At 42.8% G+C, this 22,858-nt stretch overlaps 1 protein-coding gene across 1 annotated transcript in view; it reads left to right on the forward strand.

Annotated features, from left to right (window-relative positions):
• Positions 1-10,343: 10,343 nt before the first annotated feature.
• PANK2 (pantothenate kinase 2) overlaps positions 10,344-22,858 on the forward strand; it is a 31,639-nt gene continuing 19,124 nt past the window's right edge. The window contains exon 1 of the mRNA XM_042931529.1: positions 10,344-10,698. Within this exon, the coding sequence (XP_042787463.1) occupies positions 10,431-10,698 (268 nt within the window). The 5' untranslated portion in view covers positions 10,344-10,430. The remainder of the gene's footprint in view (positions 10,699-22,858) is intronic.

Raw genomic sequence — 22,858 nt, forward strand, 5'->3', positions numbered from 1 at the left:
ACAAGTATACAATAAAAAAGGTTTTGGACTTTGGTTCAGGTCATGATCTCGCGGTTTTTGTGAGTTCGAGCCCCGCGTTGGGCTCTGTGCTGACAGTTCAGAGTCTGGAGCCTGCTCTGGATTCTGTGTCTCCCTCTCCCTCTGTCTCTCCCCTGCTCACACTCTGTCTCTCTCTCTCTCTCTCAAAAATAAAATAAACATTAAAAAAATAATAAAAAGGGTTTGCATCCCTTGAAGGGAACTATGGCAAAGAAGAAATGAAGGAAATTTTCTTACAAAGTTCAGCAAACATTTACCATTTGACCCATTCCTACAGATGAGATCATATGTCCCCAGAGAGACATGAACACACATTTCAGAGCAGTTTTATTCAAGATAGCCAACAAGTGTAAGTGACCCAAATGTCCACCAGCTGGTGAATGCATAAACAAAATAAGGTATTTCCATATCATGGAGCAGGAGTAAAAAAGAACAAACTCCTGAGACACCAACAGCCTGGATGAATCTCAAAAATGTCACACTGAAAGAAGCCAGATTCAAAAGAATATGTACTAAACGATTCCATGTATATAAAACCCTGAAAAAGACTGTAGAGAGAGAAATCAGGTCAGTGGTTGCTTGGGACCCAGGGGTGGGGAATGCTAGGGAAGGGGCACAAGGGAACCTTTGGGGTGATGGGGGAGCCTTGATGTGGTGATGGTGCCCACATTTACCAAAACTCACCAAACTGTGTGCTTAAAATAGATGCATTATATTATATATAGTAAATTGTGCATCAATAAAAGTTGATTAAAATGTAACTGGAGTAGAGACGAAGGAAATAAAAAATAGAAATGGGGACGAGCAGGAAGGAGAAGGCACATGTATTTAGAGAAGGTGGGGTAGTGGGGGGCTCTTGGAGGGAGAGGACATTAAGCTGAGGCCTATGCGTGAAGAGGGCCAGAGGAGGGAAGCATGAAGATGGGTGGTGGGCTGGAGCGGGAGAAGCTCTCCAGGCAGTAGGAATGGCAGATACAAAGGCCCTGAGGTAGGAAGAGCCAAGGAAAATTGCTCTTGCTATGATAATTAATTGGACTGAGAAGACTGACCTGGAGATTTTTGGCCTACCTAAAAGTAACAAAGTACCTTTGAAGAATTTGAGTATCACCCCCCGCCCCAACCTGCAAACATTAACAACTAATAACGAGGCATCCTCTTCTATTCATTGGTACAGGACCCATAGTGACCTCTTGATGACACTTTATAAGCCATTCATTTAAGTTGATGTTCAAAAGGGGTGCCTGGGCAGCTCAGTCGGTTAAGCGTCCGACTTCGGCTCAGGTCATGATCTCATGGTTCATGGGTTCGAGCCCCGCATCAGGCTCTGTGCTGACAGCTCAGAGCCTGGAGCCTGCTTTGGATTCTGTGTCTCCCTCTCTCTCTGCCCCTCCCCCACTCATGCTCTGTCTCCCTCTGTCTCAAAAATAAATAAACATTAAAAAAAATTGAAGTTGACGTATGAGGGTATTGGTGAGTCATGCAAACAGTATTTCACTGAAATGCCTAATTTCACTTTAATATATACTGGTGTTCTCTTTCAGTGAATTTCACCAGTGACAGGGATTCTGAAAGGACAGCACAATAAAGTTCTATGGTAGCCTCCATCTGCCACAACGAGGTAGATGATTCTTCCTGTGTACATTTGTCTCTCCAGTTGCCTGAAATCTAATGATCCTTGAGAAATGGGCTCTGAGCCCTTTGGTGGGAAAGTTATAATTCAGGATATTGGATCATGGGAGAGGACAGGGTGAGAGGCCTTGATAATCAGGGCTTGGTTTCCATCATTATTGTTTTAAGACTCTGGTTCCAAGTAAGAGAAGACAATGTCAGCTAGATTAAGAAAAAAAGGAGTGTTTTTCAAAAACATTTTTTAAATGTTTATTTATTTTTGAGGGGGGGAGGGGCAGAGAGAGAGGGAGACACAGAATCCAAAGCAGGCTCCAGACTCTGAGCTGTCAGCACAGAGCCCAAAGCAGGGCTCAAACCCATGAACCGCGAAATCATGACCAGAACTGAAGTCAGACACTTAACAGACTGAGCCATCCAGGCGCCCCATAAAAGGTTTTTTAAAATTTAAATGTTTATTTATTTTGATAGAGACAGTGTGAGTGGGGGAGGGGCAGAGAGAGGGGGAGAGAGAGAATCCCAACCAGGCTCTGTAACATCAGCACAGAGCCCACTATGGGGCTCGAATTCACAAACCACAAGATCATGACCTGAGCTAGAATCAAGCGTCAGATGCTGGGGTGTCTGGGTGGCTCATTCAGTTAAGCGTCTGACTTCAGCTCAGGTCATGATCTCGTGGTCTGTGAGTTCAAGACCCACATTGGGCTCTATGCTGACAGTTTTGAGCCTGGAGCCTGCTTCACACTCCGTCTCTCTCTTTCAAAAATAAATGAACATTAAAAAAAGAAAAAGAGTTGGACGCTTAACTGACTGAGCCCCCCCAGGGACACCAAGAAATGTATTTTAATGTTACAGGAAGGGACCCAAAGACAGGAAAGTAATCAGCCCAGGAAAGGATGGAAATGGGCAGGCCTGGAAGAACTGGAAAAGCACTCTCGTTTTCCTGTTTCGCTCAGCGCATCTGTTCATTCTTGGGTCTCTCTGCAGACCAGCTTTCTCGGTTCTTTTGCCTGCATGGGGGATGTGGCATCACACTTGGAGAAGTGACTCCCCATTCCAAGCTGGTGGTGTTATGCAGTATGAACAGAGTCGTTGGGGCCTAATCTATAGGTGGGTAGGGGATTTCTGGGAGAAGAAGGAGTGGTTGTGAGGTGGCAGGTACCAAACATTATCTACGGCAAAGATTTTAGTATTTTAAAGGATCCTGAAATTGTTATTGCCACTGTAATCATTTGTTAACACATTGCGTGTGTGTGTGTGTGTGTGTGTGTGTGTGTGTGTGTATTACACTGTGAAAGGCACTGTGGGGAATATGAAGATGCAAACTCTTATTCTAAGAGCTTTCGTAATTTAGTTGATATTATAAAACATGTACACCAAGGATGTGAAAGAAGTATGTGATACATGTCATTAAAGTGACATATTATAAAAGATTGGAAGGTGGTCGTTAGTGAAGACTTTAAGGAGGAGGTTATCTTTTGGGCTAAACCGTGGAAGTTGGGTTGGATTTTGATAAGCAGAAATGTCGCGGGAAGGAAGTTTGTGTAGGGATGAAGGATGAGGCTTATAGCTGGGTAAGAGTCAAGTCTGTCTGGAGAACTAGGAGATTCGTTTTGCTAGAACATGCTACATAAGCATATGGGAAGTAATGAGGAAAAGTGGAAAGATGCTAAATGTGGGGCTTCTTGGATTTTTTTTTTAAGTTTATTTGTTTATTTTGATAGAGAAAAAGTGTGAGTGGGGGTGGGGTAGAGAGAGAATCCCAAGCAGGGATTTGAACCCATAAGCTGCGAAATCATGACCTGAACTGAAGTCAGATGCTTAACCAACTGAGCCACCCAGGAGTCTCAGATATTCAGTGTTGTGGACTTTGTTCTGTAGGCCAAGAAGCTATCAAACCCTTTCATTTATTTTTTTTTTATTTAAAAAAAAAAATTTTTTTTTTTTTTTTTACATTTTATTTATTTTTGAGACAGAGAGAGACAGAGCATGAACGGGGGAGGGTCAGAGAGAAAGGGAGACACAGAATCTGAAACAGGCTCCAGGCTCTGAGCTGTCAGCACAGAGCCCGATGCGGGGCTCGAACTCACAGACTGAGAGATCATGACCTGAGCCAAAGTCGGACGCCCAACCGACTGAGCCATCCAGGCGCCTCTATCAAACCCTTTTAAACAGAAAGGAGATTATATGAGAACAGTGGTTTAGTACAATTAACCTGGGAGCAGTGGGCCTGGAAAGTAAACCAGAAGCAGAACAAATGTTTAGGAGGCAACTGAACTGTTACTGAGTAGGGCTTTTAATGGGTCTAATTTGATAGCCACTAGACATTTGTGGCAATTGACCACTTTTTTTTTTTTAGTTTAGTATTTCTGGGGGGCATCTGGGTGGCTCAGTCTGTTAAGTGTCTGACTTCAGTTCCAGTCATGATCTCGCAGTTCGTGGGTTTGAGCCCCACGTTGGGCTCTGTGCTGACAGCTCAGAGCCTGGAGCCTGCTTCAGATTCTGTGTCTCCCTCTCTCTCTGCCCCTTCCCTGCTCATGCTCACTCTCTCTCTCTCTCTCTCTTTCAAAAATAAATAAACATTAAAAAAAGATCCTTAAAAAGACAGTTTATTTTTTTAGTAACCGCTATACCCAATGTGGGGCTCGAACTCATGACCTAGAGATCAAGCATTGCCTGTTCTTCCAACTAAGCCAGCCAGGTGCCCCTACTGATTTTTTATGTAGGGCCACATGTGGCCACATGAGAAAAGAATGTTTTAGATATATTGGGTTAAATAAAATATACTAATAAAATTAATTTTACCCATTTATTTTTCCTTTTAAAAATGTGGCCAAATCCTATATATACAATGTTTTTCCTGTACATACACACCTATGACAAAGTTTCATTAAAAAAAAATTTTTTTTTTTAACGTTTATTTATTTTTGAGACAGAGAGAGACAGAGCATGAACGGGGGAGGGGCAGAGAGAGGGAGACACAGAATCTGAAACAGGCTCCAGGCTCTGAGCCATCAGCCCAGAGCCCGACGCGGGGCTCGAACTCACGGACCGTGAGATCGTGACCTGAGCTGAACTCGGACGCTTAACCGACTGAGCCACCCAGGCACCTCAAAGTTTCATTTTTAAATTAGGCACCGTAAGAGATTAATAACAATAAAAACAAAATAGAGCAATTGTAATAGTCTATTTAAAAAATTTTTTTTTAATGTCTATTTATTTCTGAGACAGAGAGAGACAGAGCATGCATGGGGGAGGGGCAGAGAGCAACAGGGAGACACAGAATCTGAAGCAGGCTCCAGGCTCTGAGCTGTCAGCACAGAGCCCGACACAGGGTTCGAACTCACAAACCGTGAGATCATGACCTGAGCCAAAGTTGGTCTCTCAACCTACTGAGCCACCCAGGTGCCCCAATAGTCTATTGTGATAAAAGTTATATGAATGTGGTCTTTCTCTCAAAATATTCTTTTTTAAATTAATTAATTAACTTATAGAGAGCGAGTGCGGGAGAGGGGCACAGGGAGAGAGAGAGAGCGTCTTAGGCTCCATGCTCAGCACTGGAGCCCGATGTGGGTCTTAATCCCACAACCCTGGAATCATGACCTGAGCCAAAATCAAGAGTCACCGTTCCACCAACTGAACCATCTAGGTACCCCTCAAAATATCTTACTGTACTGTACTCCCCCTTCTTCCTGTGATGATGTGAAATAATACGATACCAACGTGATGCGACGAACTGTGGTGAATGACGTAGGTATTGTTGTCAATATGTATTGACATAGCAGTTCGCTACTATTGACCTTCTGACAGTATTTCAGAAGAAGGATCATCTACTTCAAGACTGTGGCTGACTGCGAGTAACTGAAGCCCTAGAAAGTGAAGCTATAGATAAGGGGGGGGACCTACTGTAGGTTTATTTGGGAACAAAGATAGTAACAGCCGCCAAACTCTTAAAATGGAAAGAACTAGATCTCCATTGCCTTTAATATAACAGAGATGTGGGGGCACCTGGGTGGCTCAGTTGGTTAACTGTCCCAACTTCAGCTCAGATCATGATCTCGTGAGTTCGAGCCCTAAATCAGGCTCCTTTGCTGGCAGTGCAGAGCCTGCTTGGGATTCTCATTCTCTCCTCTCTCTCTGCCCCTCCTCTGCTCACGGTTTCTCTCTCTCCCTTTCAAAACACAACACAATACAATACAACAGAGATGTGACTTTTATATCTAAAAATGAATTTCCCAGTGTGTCTAAGGAAAAAATTCTGTGAAAAAAGGGTTCCATGGTCAATTACATTTGGAAGATAGCTACATACCTTAGCCTCCTCTTGGAGATTTATCATGCCCTTCAGAATATTAAAGCTTTAAGAAAATGACTTAAGTTTATCTTATATTTCCCAAACTTACTTGGGCACAGTGCTAAGCCATTAGTTGTTATCTGGTAATAGTATCCAAATCAGGGATATTTAGTTGAAGATAAGATAGGCCTTGGGGTACCTGGATGGCTCAGTTGGTTAAGCTTCTGACTTCGGCTCAGGTCATGATCTCGAAGTTTGTGAGTTCGAGCCCCATGTCGGGCTCTGTGCTGACCGCTTGGAGCCTGGATCCTACTTTGGATTCTGTGTCTCCCTCTCTCTCTGCCCCCCCCCCCCCGCTCATGCTCTATCTCTCTCAAAAATAAATAATAAAAAAAGATTTTTAAAGAGAGATAAGATAGGCCTTGAGGTTGAAAACAGAAAAAGTTTTCAATCCTTTCAATACTTGGGAAAGGATAGAATCTTCCATGTCTAGGAAACTGAGTTGTTCTAAACTCATTACATTTCATCTTCGATTTTCTATCTTTATCCTCCTGAGACAAGTTGAACTTTATTTCTGAAAGCAGGTAATATTCATATTGCCTGTGAGCTCTGGTGAGACCACTAGAATGCCACATGCTAGCTATTGTGTGTGTGTGAATGTGCACATGCACATATAACACACATCTCTATCCCTCTTCAATAGCGCATTCTGGGCCAGGGGCCAGGCCTTGGAAGAATGTCTAGGGGCTTAACAACTTCATGTTCTTCATATTTTTGTCCTTTGGGAGAGATAATAGCCAAGGTTTTCCCAAATTTTCACCATTATACTCTGGAAAAAAAGACCTTGGACTTGACAGGGGCCTAATTCTATGCTTTTCATTTTCCTGGCACTAATACAGCCCAATGAAAGGAGAGAGAACTTGATCCATAAACCTCTGTGGCTTGGTGCTCTGGTGATCATACTTCTGGTTTTTTTTACTCCCCAGTTGCTCTACTTTAGCTGCAAGAGACCTCAAGGGAAACTCAGAGAGGGGTCTGTCCCCTGGCTCTTAGGAAGCAGTAAGAGATGAGAATGTGAAGCTTCTCGCATCCCCTGGGATCCAGAGGGCAGACTGTGGGCCCTAAGATGGCCTCCAATGACTCTCTTCTTCCTGGTATTGGTGTCCTTGTGTAGTATGAACCCACTTTGAAGAGGGCTGATCTGTGTAATAACAGGATATTGGATATTGCAATAGGGTGTTGCAGAAACGATGGAAGTATGACTTCCCAGGCTAGATCTTAAAAGATATTGTGACTTCTGCATGTTTTTCTTTGAATCACTAGCTTTGGGAGAAGCCAGCTGTCATGTTGTGAGGACATTCAAGCAACCCTATGAAGAGGCCCATGTTGTGGGAGCTGAGGCCTCTTGCCAACAGCCAGTACCAGCTTGCCAGTCATGTAAATAACCCATCTTGGAAGGGCACCCTCCAGCCCATATGCCCTCAACTGACTGCAACTTCATGAAAGGCCCGGAGCCAGAACCACCCAGGTAAATCACTCCCAAATGCTTGACCTACAAAAACGGAGATAACATATATTCATTACTGTTCTCAGCCACTAAGTTTTGGGGTTATTTCTGACCTAGCAGTAGGCACCTAATATGGTAGATGTGTATTCTATATGATGTTTTGTCACTGAAATGGCTCTATCATTAATGGCTCTATCAATGGCAAATCACTACTTTAGAATTTGATTAGTTCCTCTGAAGCACTATGCTTACTATGACCTCTGTGCTTATTCTGATGTATATACCAGAAAACTGGTTTCTCCCCAAGGGTAAACTGAGACAAATGGTAAAAAACTTAATGATTCTGTCCCTCTAAATGATGCTGTGTGTTATAATAACCACAGAGAAAGGAAACCTTTTTTTTTTTTTTAATTTTAAATGTTTTTTAATTTTATTTTTTGAGAGACAGAGTGCGAGCATGGGAGGGGCAGAGACAGAGGGGGAGACACAGAATCCAAAGCAGGTTCCAGGCTCTCAGCTGGAGCCTGACTTGGTGCTCGAACCCACAGACGGTGAGATCATGGCCTGAGCTAAAGTTGGACGCTTAACCGACTCAGCCACCCAGGTGCCCCAAAAAGGAAACCTCTTGTTACTTTCATTTGACTTTTTTTGGGAAAAAAAAAAAAATGTAAGCTTAATCATGGGCTTCCTTGGTCCAGGACAAATCTTCAATTTTTTAAAAAAATAAATGCCATATTTAAGTATAACACACATAAAGTGCACAAGTGAACATCTTGATGAAATATTGCAAAGTGAACACACCCACGTAGCCATCACCTAGACCAAAGAAATTGAACCTTACCAGCCTTACAGAAGTCTAATCTGTTGCCCTCTCATGCCTACTCTCTTCCCTTCCCCCCACCCTCAAACACCATTATCCTGACTTCTCACATCATTTATTAACGTTGAACTTCATGTAAATCATATGGTATGCATTCTTTAGTGTCTGGTTTCTTTTGTTCAGTTTATTTGCATTTTTACTTTTAGGATTATAAACATCTTGCCTAATTGTCATTAGTATATGCTTCACCTGTTATTTTGGATAAACTTTAATGATAGCCACACACTGTAAGCTTACACCAGGGAATGAAGAAACATATTTATTTAAGATGACAAAAAGCCTTCCACTAATTTATTGGAATTTTACTGAATCTGTGCCTTTTGGTAACTGTAACGCAGAGGGTAGCTGAACTTCTCAGGAATCCAGGCTCTATCATTTAAGCTGTGTGCCTCTGGTTAATTTGCCTCATTATCCAAGTGTTGCTAGATGAAATGACATGTAAGGGCATTACGTGCACTGCAAAACACACACACACACAACCCCCCCAAAAAACCTCTACACCTATTTTCGGTGTCATTTTGATATTGGGGTTCATCTTGGCAGCCTTAGGTGATGATTCTTGATTCTTCAGGATGATCTATCACAGCTCAACAGGCTTGGAGGAAAGCTCCCTCAGGTCAAGGAGGACCAGATTGGTGAGGTGTAGGCAGAAAGATAAGCAATACTGGGGACTGGGATTTTGAAGGCTAGCTACAGGTGTTCTTAGTTCTTGTAGGATCCATCTGGGATGGGTTCTTGCAGGAGCCGGGATTTCCAGAGTTTGGATACAGGGTTTCCAAGGTTATTCCTACAATGAGGGGGAACTAGTTTGGAGTGAGCCTGGGTAATTCTACTCAACAAGCAAGAGAGAAGCTTATCTTTCTCGTTCTGTGGGCTACTAGCAGTTATTACGGCAAAGGTAAAAAAAAAAAATGAGGTCTATCACCCAAGGGACATTACAGTGTCCCGGGAGAGGCACTTAGGAATAATTAGTAAGAAAAACTAATAGTCCTGTTAAACTTGACGGACTGAGGGAGTGCCTTGAGGGTACAGAGCAAGGTGGGGTCATTCCAGGCTTGGATAACCTTTGGAGAAGGGATGGGTGGCAGGGCCTTAGATAGGTGTGAATGGTCAGTATCTCAGGGCTGGAGGTGACTGTGGTCTCGCCCCCCAAAAGGGAATAAGATGATTAACGCTCGCGCGCGCGCACACACACACCCCTTACAACCCAGGTTCCAAGGCAGCCACCAAATCCTTCTATGTCCCCCTAGTGCACCGCACGGAAAAGGAATCCACACTGTCCTTCAAAACGCAAACCCTACTCCCCGGCTCCCACACCCCCTCCTTCAGCACTGAAGGGTGGCGTAGGATTTATAACCCACCTCTTTCTTCCAGTTGCCATGGAGACCAGCCCCAGACCTTTCTTTCCTTCTGGTACCGGGTACGTTTCTCCAACGCAGGCGGAATGGAGGGGGCTTAGCCCAACCACGCCAGTGGCAGTGCTGGGGGAGAGGGTAAAAAAGAGCGCGGAGGGGCTGGTGGTCTCGACGGCAGTGGCGGAACCAGGCCAAGGGACAAAGGCTAAATCAGCCGCGGTTCAAGCCCTTCGGTCTGCCAAAGACTAGCGGCCAGACGCTGGGGGGCACACTGCTGGGCTGGCGGAGGGCGCGGGCAGGGGGAGAGGGATGCAACAGCGAGGCGGGACTCAGGGGCAGGGCCCCCCTGACCTGTCCGCCAGTGCGGGCGGGTGAGCCAGCCCCTCCACCCACACGTCCATTGGGCGGCGCCGCCATCACTCTCCCCTCGGCAACACCGCCTTCTTCGCGGCTAAGCTTCGATCCCCTCCCCCGCCACTCTCCGCCCCGCCCCGTCCTGGGAGCCTTTCATTGGACGGACGCGCGGTCGATCCGCCTCGAGTGAGGGAGGCGATTGGACGCGAGGCCTTCGGGCCGCCCCCACCCTATTTGGATTGGCTTGCTGCGCGTTGGCGCAACGGAAGAGGCGGACCGTGGAGGGGGCGCCTCTGCTTGGGCTGGACTGCCGCGGAGGAGGCGACGAGGGTTTCGGCGCTGGGGGGCTGGCTTGGGCGGCAGCGGCGGCTGCTGCGGATGGGAGCGGGCCGGCTCGGCGTGCCCATGGAGCGCCACGGCAGAGCGGCCGACACCTCCGCCTCGGCGGGGGAGCCGGCGCCCGAAGGGCCTGATGGGCGGCGGCGGGAGCTGCTGCGGCGCCGGGCGAGTAGCGCGTCGGAGCCCCCAGTCGGGTCCTCTGCCTCGGCTTCGGCAGAGGGCATTAGGCGAAACCGGCCCGGCTCCTACAGCGGCGCTCCCTCGGCCTCCCGCCAGCGCGTGGAAAGCCTCAGGAAGAAGCGGCAGCGTAAGTGCCCGGGGGGTCGTCCTCGCGGCTCGCCCTGCCCCCTTCCGGCGCGGCCGCCGTTTTTCCCGCGCGCTCGTGTGGGGACAGTGCCCCCGCACGGTGGTCCTAGGTTGGTGCATGGGCTGACTCCCGGCTGGAGGCCTCAGGTCCAAGTTTGGGGCATTAGGGTCCGGCCCCCGCCCAGACCTCGGGCGCAGTGGTCCGCCCTTGACGGTGGTGGAAGTGGAGCGTCTTTACTCAGGACCCTTTTCTTCCTCTCCTTAGCTCCTTGGGCATTCTTTGCCCGAGAGTCACATGATTTTATCGTCGAGAAGGCTTCTTTTGACTCATTTCCACCTCCTCCTTTCCCCCTAAATCCTTTGAATCCCCCGTGTCTGTTTTCCGTGGGTCCCAAAGAGCGGTGTCCAAGACGTTAAATCCCTTTAATCTGGAGATTTCGGCCTTCCTAAAAATGGTTAACTAGCCCTTGAGTTGCTGCAGGCCTAAAACTGGATTCCGTGTTCTGTGCACTTAAGCTTTGGCTGCTTTTCTTCCCGTGAGAATTCGGGTCATCTCTCACCCAGATATCTCTGTTTTCTTTGCATCTATTTGCTGATACTCACGATTCAGGTCTGTAGCATTCTGGGCATTAAGGCTTTTTATTTTGAGGGAATCTCGCCTTGGCAGTTGCACATGCTCTTTCTGGAGAATCGGTTTCTCCATTTTCTTATCAGGCTGCTTTTCCTGCGTTGTGTTCTAGTCCATACATTTTCACCCCTTTAAAGGTCTTCAGTTAGCATCCTCAGTCTAGTAGCTATTGCTACTGTTGAAAGTATCCACTGTCTTAATACTCTAATATAAGCTTTATCATTTAGTGACGTTTTACATATGGTTAGATTTTTGTCTTGTTGCCAAATTCCTCTTTCAGGAAATCAGTCTGTTTTAAATGCAGGTTACGAGAGTGAGGTCTTTATTGGATGGTCTTGTACCTCAGCCAGCCACCAGGTTGCTGTACTTTTACATGATTTGGATGATTAAATGTTAAATGTAGCCCTGTTTTGCTGTGAAAAATTTGGGAGTCTGAATTACTTTGTCTTTTCCTGTCTTGAAAGAAATTTGGAAAACAGATTAACTGCTCTCAATCGATACCATGTTTAGAACCAGTTACCTGGTTTGTGTTTTATTTGAGAAGCACCTGATTTTTAAAAAAAAAATTTTTTTTTTTTTAAGTTTATTTATTTTTGAGACAGAGAGAGACAGAGCATGAACGGGGGAGGGTCAGAGAGAGAGGGAGACACAGAATCGGAAGTAGGCTCCAGGCTCTGAGCCATCAGCCCAGAGCCCGACGCGGGGCTCGAACTCACGGACCGCAAGATCGTGACCTGAGCCGAAGTCGGACGCTTAACCGACTGAGCCACCCAGGCGCCCCGAGAAGCACCTGATTTTTAAGCAATGCAAAACGTTAATGGTTTTGTACTACATCATCAGAGATGGTTGTAAATTTCAGAGATTCACAGCCCTCTAGCCAGCTGTCTTTTAGCCATTGACCATAAGAATTCTAAATAAGTACTTTTTTTTTATATTAAATATAATTTATTGTCACATTGGTTTCCGTACAACACCCAGGGCTCATCCCAACAGATGCCCTCCTCAATGCCCATCACCCACTTTCTAAATAAGGATTGTGTTTTGGGTGTTTGCGGAGGTCAGGCACTCTACTGAGAGCTTTAATAACTCATTAGTATTCATAACTTGTTTATTCCATTTTACAGATGAGAAAACGGGGGTACATTTGCCCCCTGTCAAATGACTTGTGAGTAGTGGGATAGAAATGTAAATTCAGGAAGTCCAGCTCCATACGTCCTCTCAACCACTGTGCTTTATTGAATTGTGTATATTCTATTAGCTGTTTCTTCATTGCTCTAAAGCTAAGCATAATCACTATCTTTTGTGTTCAAGACTTACTTGGGGTGAAAATTTCTAGCTACTGTGGAAGTACTTCCAAATTTTGAGCATAAAAATGACCTTGGGAGTTAAAAATGCAGATTCCTTGGGTCCAACTCCATCTTTTTGAATCAGAATCTGGGGAGGATTCTAAGAAGCTGCATTTTAACAAATTCCTCATATCATTTAGATACAGCTGCTCAGAGACACCTGTGGAAAACTCTGGTTTAGATTGTATTGGGGGGTGGGGGTGGTATGTAAGGTGGTTTTGAGATGTCTTTTAATTTTTTTTTTTGTTTTTAGAGAGAGAGTGCACCTGCAAGCAGGAGAGAGAATCTCAAGCAGGCTCCATGCTAAGACCGTGGAGATCATGAACTGAGCTGAAATCAAGAATTGGATGCTAGGGGCACCTGGGTGGTTCAGTCGGTTAAATGTCTGATTTTGGCTCAGGTCATGATCTCCTGGCCTGTGGGTTCGAGCCCGCGTGGAATGTGGTGCTAATAACTCCGAGCCTGGAGCGTGCTTCATATCCTGTGTCTTCCTCTCTCTCTGCATTTCTACCACTCACTCTCTCTCTCTCTTTCAAAAATAAACAAACAAACAAACAAACAAAAAAATTAAAAAAAAAAAAAAAAGAATTAGATGCTTAACCGACTGAGCCACCCAGGCGTCCCTGAGATATCTTTTAAGGAATCAAGACAGATATTCATGTCGGATTTATTTATTTATTTACATATTTATTTTTGTTTTTATGTCTGATGTTTGTCATGGTTGCCTTTATTGCTTTCTCTGATAAATCATGAAAAGCCATCTCTCAGGTAATGAGACCTGCCAAAAAGGTTATTTCTTTCTTCCATTTGTTTTTTCTGTTACTGTCCAGGGGTGCACCTGTTAGATGGAGAGGCAGCCTCTTGATTTCTGAACCCTCCAAGAATGGTTTCACCTCTGAGAGAATTCAGTAAAGACTAAATAAATCTCCGTATTTATTTTTGGTAAAGTTGGGTATAGGGTGGTGCCATCTTTCTTTGGAGGTTAGAGAGCTTCATTCTGATGTCCTTAAACTACTTGTCTAAAGGTAGGAGACTAGATGTCATTTGAAACTAGAAGGAGCTATTCAGTTTATCTTAGGAATTCTTGTGGGCCCTGGTCATAGTCATGTTCTGCCACACATGTTCCCCAGAACAGTGTAATTCTCAAACCTGTTCCCATCCCATTAGGGATGAGGCTAGGCATGTCTGTGTGTAAGAAGTTCTTTAAAAGTTTTAGATTAGGTAGAGTATGTCTCACAGGACAGAGAAATACCAAGTAAAGATTGATTTAAAGTGATGGAAACCAGGGGTGACTGGGCGGCTCAGTCAGTTAAGTGTCCGACTTCGGCTCAGGTCATGATCTCACGGTTTGTGGGTTTGAGCCCCGCGTCAGGCTCTGTACTGACAGCTCGGAGCCTGGAGCCTGCTTCAGATTCTGTGTCTCCCTCTCTCTCTCTCTGCCCCTCTCCCGCTCCTGGTCTGTCTCTCAAAAATAAATAAACGTCAAAAAAAAAAAAAAAAAAGGAAACAAAGATGCTAATGATGGTAATGTACTGCTTGTGTTAGACACTGTGTCAAATATGTTAAAAACCTATCATTGAAGTCTCACAGTTACCCTATGTGGTAGGTATTTTTTATCTCTAGTTTCCAGAAGAGGAAACTGTCAGTGAAATTTTTCCTTTGTCCAAGGGCATGTAGTGAGTTAATAATGGATCTGTGTGATTAGGTGTCTGACTTTCAGACCCAGTGTTCTTGACTTTCCCTATTTTTGAGTAGGGGAAGGTACATGCAGCATAACCCAGAGCAGTGGTTCTTACATGGAATTACTTAGAAGCCTAAAAAAAAACAAACCAAAAACCCATTCAGGTCTGCAAACAAGTCTAAGAACATGCACCTGTTAATTTTTTTTAATGTTTATTTCTATTTGAGACAGAGCATGAGTGGGGGAGGGGCAGAGAGAAGGGGACAGAGGATCTGAAGCAGGCTCCATGCTGACAGCAGAGATCCCAGTGCGAAGCTCTAACTCACCGTGAGATCAAGACCTCAGCCGAAGTTGATTGCTTAACCAACTGAGCCACCCAGGCGCGCCCCCCTGCTTTTTTAATGCATCTGTTAATTTTTAAAAAAATTTTACTGAGGCATAATTACATACAGCAAAATGTATACTTTGACAAATGTATACAGGCATGTCACAAGAGAACATGCATTTTAAGCAAGGGTCCCAGATGTGCAGCAGATGTGTTAGAGGTGTGGAACCTGGGATGGGAGTATCCCATGTGGCTGGTGGATGAGCTGGATTTTTGAAGGTGACTTCAAAGCATGAAGCATGTTGTAGCACTCCAGGGAGATCTTTGGGACACGTTGATTTTCGACTCCTGTTAGTCGTGGAATATCCTTAATTTCCATTGATCTAGAAAAAGCTTTTAGGGGTGCCTGGCTGGCTCAGTTGGTAGAACATGCGACTCTTATCTTGGGGTTGTGAGTTTGAGACCCACATTGGGTGTTGAGATTACTAAAAAAATAAACTTAAAACTCTTTAAAAAAAAAAAAAAGGTTTCTGTAGCTTGATAATGCCAGCCTAGCAAATGGTTGCTTTTCCTTGGCTTTTGGGGAGCATCAGTGTTGGCAGAAAGGAATTGGTGCTGGGGCCCTGGGAGACTGCCCCTTATTAGGTGCAGTGTTTCATCTTCAGTTAGGGAATTAGGGAAGACTGCCCATTAGGAGCTCAGTGAAAAGATTTCTGTTGCTTCGTAGCCTATGTTTGAGGTACAGAATGGGAGAGGATGCTTTTTAACCTTTTTATCAACTTCAAATCTAAATGAAATCAAAGTAAACATGGTCCTTCACTTTGGTTGTTCAAAGAATGTGAAGCATTAAGCAGGGCCTAAAAATAATCCAAAGTATGCAGCTGTGTAAAATGGTACAGTATGTTATTTTAGGGGCCATGTGTATTTAGGTAATATGATTGTTCAAACAGTGTTAGCATCCCTACCCTTTTTTATCTAGGGGGTACCATAAAGGAGAAGTGATGTATGCTATTAAAAATCTTTTGGGGCACCTGCGTGGCTCAATCACCCGACTCTTTTTTTTTTTTTTAATTGTTTTTATTTATTTTTGAGAGAGAGAGAGAAACAGAGATAGAGTGTGAGTGGGGAAGGGGCAGAGAGAGATGGAGAGACAGAATGTGAAGCAGGCTCCAGGCTGTGAGCTGTCAGCACAGAGTCTAATGTGGGGCTCAAACCCACGAACTGTGAGATCATGGTCTGAGCTGAAGTTGGACGTTTAACCAACTGAGCCACCCAGGAGCCCCAATTGCCTGACTCTTGATTTCAGCTCAGGTCATGATCTCACGGTTTGGTTCGTGAGTTTGAGCCCTGCATTGGGCTCTGTACTCATAGTGCCCCTCTCTCGCTAGTGATCTCTTTCTTTCAAAAGAAATAAGTAAACTTAAAAAATCTTTTAGGGGTTCCTAGGTGGCTCAGTTGGTTAAGTGTCCAGCTTTGGTTCAGATCATGATCTCATGGTTCCTGAGTTTGAGCCCCCCATCAGTGCAGAGCCTGCTTGGGATCCTCTGTCCCTCCCTCCCCCTCCCCTGCATGTGCGCAAATGATTTCTCTCTCTCCCTCTCCCTCTCCCTCTCCCCCTCTCCCTCTCCCTCTCCCTCTCCCTCTCCCTCTCCCTCTCCCTCTCCCTCTCCCTCTCCCTCTCCCTCTCCCTCTCCCTCTCCCTCTCCCTCTCCCTCTCCCCCTCCCCCTCCCCCTCCCCCTCCCCCTCCCCCTCCCCCTCCCCCTCCCCCTCCCCCTCCCCCTCCCCCTCCCCCTCCCCCTCCCCCCCTCCCCCCTCTCCCCCTCCCCCCCCTCCCTCCCTCTCTCTCCCTCCCTCCCTCCTTCTCTCCCTCTCTCCCTCCCTCCCTCCCTCCCCCCCTCCCCCCCTCTCAAAATACTAAAAAAATCTTTTGATTAAACACATGTTAAAAGGAGAGAGAAGGAACAAGACAATAGACTGTAGGCTGTTAGGACCTTATCAAGCAGAAAAGAATAGTTATTTTGGTCATTTAGAAGAACAGTGATGTTTCTTAGGCTTAAATTTATAACCTGGTGAATGTTTTTTCAGGTTCATACCTTGGGATATTTTTATCTTCAGGCACGGTTCTTAGTTTATTATGTTCTTTCTCAGTGTATGTCAGTGAGACTGACCAGCATGTGAAAACTTCTCTTGTAAATAACAGCTTAAAGTTTGCTTTCTAAAAGTGGAAGCCATCTTTAGTTTTCTAGTAGTTTATTAGGTTTTGTGGGTTTATATTTCCAAAATGTAGAATTTATTATTGAGTCTACTGGTTTGATAATATATATTATATAGGAATCTAGTCCCCAAGTTAAAACTATTTTGAGAATAATAGTTTTTATTTAATTAAAAAAAATTTTTTTTTTACGTTTATTTATTTTTGAGACAGAGAGAGACAGAGCATGAACGGGGGAGGGTCAGAGAGGGAGGGAGACACAGAATCTGAAACAGGCTCCAGGCTCTGAGCTGTCAGCACAGAGCCTGATGCAGGGCTCGAACTCACGGACTGCGAGATCATGACCTGAGCCGAAGTCGGACGCCCAACCGACTGAGCCACCCAGATGCCCCAAGAATATTATTAAAGTAGGCCTTTTAATTGGTGCCAAAGATTGCTGCCTAGATCGGCCCAGAGATTTGGGTTTGCAATATCTTAACCACATCGGTCTGGTAAAGATGTGGTTCATAGTATTGGAAAACAGCACATTCTTATACACCATTTATTTCCCATTTGAAAGCCTTTCAGTTGTTGAGACCTATTATGAGACAGACGTGGTGCTACAGATGGTTTTACATAAATAACCTGTGAGGCAGAGTTTAAATTCTAAGTCAAGTGTAGATTGTCTAGACTGAGTGCCTTGGAGGCCTTAATACCAGGATATATGTGAAGGGTTGCAGACAGACTAAAATATCTGTGAAAATTAATGGAATAATTCAGTAATTGGAAGTGATGAATAAGTATTCTGTTGGTGAGATATGAAGACTGATGGTATAGCAGAAGTTCCTTTTCCCACCAGAAACAGTGTTTTGAACAAGGATTAGAAAGCTTATTCCAGTATTCATTCTGTTATAGTATATGAGGCAGTCTGCAGTCAGTGATGGGAATCTAATCCCTTTGGGCAGTTGAATGTTTTGAAATAACAATTATATGGCCTGGCATAATTCTCTCAGCCATTATCAGAGAACATGTGTCTAATGGACCTCCTGTGCTTCTCAGTGTTTCTCAGTTCTTGGGTACGTAAATCGTTTGATGAGTAGTACAGAGAAAAATCCAGAAACCGTTAAAGTCTGTAACAAGCATATGAACTGAGCTCTGCCCAAGACTCCTTATTTTTCTTTATATATTGTTGATCCTCCTAATTTTTTAAAGTATGTGATTTTTATTAAACTCCTAATTTTATTTTCTTATTAACTCAAGGGTGTGTGTTTTGTGCTCTTAGGTTTGTACAGACACTTGTTGAAAATGCTTGTGAAAGGATTTAGGAAATCTGGGTTTGAGTCCCTACCTCTGCCTTTTCTTGATTGTGACCTTGGACTCTTGTGCACTTCAGTTTCTTAATCTGTAAAGTGGGATGATTATAGTACTTGCCTTATATGATCGTTGCAAACATTAAATAAATTTATGCAGTCAAGTGCCTAATAGAGTGCTTGACTGTTAATAATCATTTAATACATAATAGCTATATGTTAATGTTTAAATTTTTTAATCTAAGGAAATGGGAGTAAAGCTTAAGGTTTACTCATTTTAAGCATTTAAGCATTTAAGCTTTAAGCATTATAAAATCTTCCATTGGTCTTAGGTTTGTCCAGACCTTCAGATTCCAGTCCTATTAAAAAAAAAAAAAATGTTTATTTATTTTGAGAGAGAGAGGGAGAGCAGGGGAGGGGCAGAGAGAGGGAGAGAGAGAATCCCAAGCAGGCGCTCCACGCTCCCAGCACAGAGCCTTATGCCGGGCTCGAACCCATGAACTGTGAGATCATGACCTAAGCTGAAATCAAGAATCTGACTCATAACCACTGAGCCACCCAGACTCCAAGATTCTAATCCTATTGATGTGATATGTTTGTTGGTGGAGTGCTGTGTCTGTGGTAATTACAGGTTGGTGGCCTCCTAAAGTTGATGGTTAAAAGAATGGCACAGGGTGCCTGGGTGGCTCAGTTGGTTAAGCCTACGGCTCTTGATTTTGGCTCAGATCATGATCTCACCGTTCATGAGCTCAAGTTGGGCTCTGCGCTGACAGTGCGGGGCCTGCTTGGAATTCTCTTTCTCTCTTTTCTTTCTCTGCCCCTCCCCTGCTTGCTTGCCTGAGCATATGCCCACTCTCGTTCTTGCTCTCTCTCAAAATACACATTTAAAAAAAAATGGCACTACAGGTCGGAAAATAGGAATCTAATCTCCTTGCTTCAATCCTATTTAGCACTATTGCTTTCTTGAGTGAAGAAACTTTTCTTATAGGTGCCAGGGACAGACTTTTCATGACCTGTGCCAGTTTGGGTCAGGCCTGTCATTGAGAATGGAATTTTTGTAGGTGTAAAAAAAAATTCAGGACTGTCCCTGCCTGGGACTGAGGTGGAATGGCTTCTGGGGAGTCAGCCATAGTGTTCTCATTAGAATTGCATTGACATTGTTAGGTTAACTTGGAGAATTGACATTTTAATAATACTCAGTGTTTTGTCCTGGAACAGGAATCTTTCCGCTGCTCTGATTTTCAGTACACTATTTTAATAATAGCTATTGTACATATTTAGTACTAAGATTTGTCTCTAAGTATTGTTGTTATTTTTTGGAATCTAACGTGAAAACCATCTTTTTGCATTCCTGAGAAGAATATCTGTTGACTATGGTTAATTACTCTTACTGCACAACTGGACATTGTTTAGTAATTTAATGCATTTTGTTGTGAGAGGTTTCTTTTCTAGTTTATTTTTTTCCAGAGAGAATGTGGGGAGTGGGGGGGGGGGGAGAGAAAGAGAGAAAGAGAAAGAAAATCTTAAGCAGGCTCCACACTCATTGCAGAGTCCAACATGGGGCTCAATCCCACGAACTGTGAGATCATGACCTGAGCCAAAATCAAGAGTGGGATGCTCAACTGACTGAGTCACCCAGGTGCCCCTCTTTTCTAGTTTTGATATGAGGTTAGAATGACTTAGGAATCTTTTTAGATTTTTCTGTAACCTAGAAGCTCTTAAAGGTTTGCCTGGAAACCATTAAGGCCTGGTGCTTTTTTGTTCTTGTTTGGCTGAAAGATCTTTCACATCTTTTTAAAATTTTTCAGTGCTTTTGATTTGTGTTTTTGATCTTATTTTGAGCCACTTTTTGTACTCTATTTTTTCTTGCTAATTTTCTGGTGTACATTTTAAACTTAATATGAAATTGTACACTCATGTAGTCTCTGGTTACATACTCATCTTTGATTTTTCTTTTTTTTTTTTTTTTTTTTTAAAAGAAAAGCTATATCTTCTTTCTTTTTCTTGGATATACTTACCAGAAATTTGTCTGTATTAATGGCTTTTTCAAAGCTTGATGTTATTGGTCAGCTCTCCTGTGGTGTTGTTCATGATGATCATGTTTTTCTAATTTCATTTACATTTCTTTAAAACATTTTTTTCTTTTTTTAATGTTTATTTCTGAGAGAGTGTGAGTGGGGAAGGGGCAGAGAGAGAGGGAGACATAGAATCTGAAGCAGGTTCTAGCCTCTGAGCTGTCAGCACAGAAGTTGGACATCCAACCAACTGAGCCACGCAGGCACCCCTACATCTTGCTTTTGTTCTTAATAATTCCTTTCTGCTTATTTTGGATCTAATTTATTCTTTTTCTAGCATTTCAAATTGTGTGAATTGTGTGTGACATTTCCCTTTTTATTCAGGTTTTCTTTTTTGCATCCATTTGATAAACTTTTAAGGCCAGAAATTTCCCTTCGGGTACCATGGAGGGTGTATCTTACTGATTTTGATACATAATGTTCTTATTGTCATTCACCCAAAAATAAATTTTGTTTTGATTTCTCCTTTTATTTCAGAGTTAAAAGAAGTGGGTTTAAAAATTTTCAGGTGGAGAGATTTATTTCTTTGTGTTTGTTGGATTAATTCATAATGTTGAGTTATTGTGGAAAGTGAATGTGGTTTGTTTTTGTTCTTTGGAGTTTGAGGTTCTTTAAGCTTGTGCAGTTAATTTGTATGGTTTATAGGTATTTGAAAGGAAGGTGTATTTGTGTGTTTTTTTTGATAGGGTTATTTATGTTTCATAGATTGACCTTACTAGCTTTATATTCAAATCCTCTATACCTTTATTTTGTGTGTGTGTGTGTGTGTGTGTGTGTGTGTGTGTGTGAGAGAGAGAGAGTACAAATTTCTGATACCTGTGTCATTCTCACATTGTTGTGTAGATTTGTCAGTTTCTCCTTGTTTTTAATATTTTTGAAGCATTTGTTAGGATCACATCAGTTCTACTTCTTTTATGCTCATGATACAGTTTCTTTTTATTCCCTTTTAATCCTTTTTGTTTTGAATTTTATTTAGTCTGCTAGTATTGTACTTAATTTCTGTTAACATTTGCTTAATACGTGGAGTAGCATTATTCAGGAATTCATTTTGCTTACCCAGATTCAAGTATATATATATTTCAAGTCTGTTAAATAAATGGTGCCAGTGATTCTACCCACCAAATTGGTCAGTGAATGTATAATGGCAAGTGAGTGTAAGATGGGAGTTGTGAATCCTATTTCCTTGGTAGATAGCTGTTTGGAGGGGCACCTCTCATGTGAGCAAAGTAGTCCCTGTTAAGTGCGGTGCTGGTCTTGATACATAAGGTTTGACTTTAACTTATCATGGTTCCTAAATATGTCACCTGTTCTATCTGGTATATCAGTCTCCAGTGAGGTGCTTAAGATTTTGATTTGAGTATTTTTGACTGAATGCTGTTTTCATCTTAAAGCATCCAACTCTTTATGATAGGACTCTCTCTGTGTTTTGCCATATATTTACCTCAGTCTACTTGTATTATCTTAAATGTATATATAATATATAAGCATATAATCAAATTTCTTCTGTAGAAGGGTAATTTGACCTATTAGTGATTACTGATGTATTTGTGTTCATTCCTGTCTTTTTTTGTTTTGTGTTTGCCATATTTTTTTTCTTTGTTTTTGAACTGATTTGTTTCCATAGTTGTTTGGAGGTCATATGTTCATTTTCTTTTCTTCTAGAGTTACCTGTACATTTTTGATGTATTTAAACTATCACTTTTTTCTCCTTATTTAGAATTAATCAGAATTTGTATCTTCTTTTCCCTATCAAGACAGAGCTACTGTTTGCTTCACTTGTCTCTCACTTCTCTTTTCAGCTTCCTATGTTGAAATCATATATTTTAGTTCCAGATTGCTGATTTTTCAGAAAGTCACATGTATTGTTTCCTTTGCTGATCATTGTTTCTTAAAGCTCATATTTGGATGCTTTTAAAATTATATTGGAAGGCATTTACTAATTATTTCAGAGAAGGTCCTTTTTTTTTTTTTTTCTTTCTTTTCAGAGAAGGTCTTTGAGTAGTAAACATTGAGCTCTTTCATGTGTGAAAATTTCTTTTGCACTCCTCCTTGAAAGCTGATTTGGCTGGATATGTTTCAAAGTCTTTTTCCTTATAACTTTGAAGCTAGTGCTCCATTATCTTCTAGCATCTATGTCGCTGATGAAAAATCCATTTCCACCTTTATGTGATTTATGTATCTTTGTAGGAATATGCTTTTGTCTTTGGAAGTGTTTAGGATTTCTTGACATTTCAATAGAATGTGTCTAAGTCTGTCTGTCTGTTTGCCACTAATTGGTTCTGCTTGACACTTAGTGAACCTGATGATTTATGTCTTTTCCTCCTCTGCCTTCCCCAGGAAGTTTCTGGGACTCACAGAAGTTATGGTTCTGTATTTCTATATATATCTACTTTTCCTTCATACCTGAGAGGATTTGGGGAGAATTTCTTAGTTTTGTTTTCCATTTTTTTCTTTGCCTATTTTGCTGTTAAATACATCTTTTGAGCTTTATTTTGGAAATAGATTTTTTCCTTTTTCTTATTTTATAAAACTCTTTATTGAGGAACAATTTACATACAAGCAACTGCATCTATTTAAAGTGTATAGTTCCATGCATTTTGACAG

This window comes from Panthera leo, chromosome A3 (assembly GCF_018350215.1).
Source record: "Panthera leo isolate Ple1 chromosome A3, P.leo_Ple1_pat1.1, whole genome shotgun sequence".
Taxonomy (NCBI): Eukaryota; Metazoa; Chordata; class Mammalia; order Carnivora; family Felidae; genus Panthera; species Panthera leo.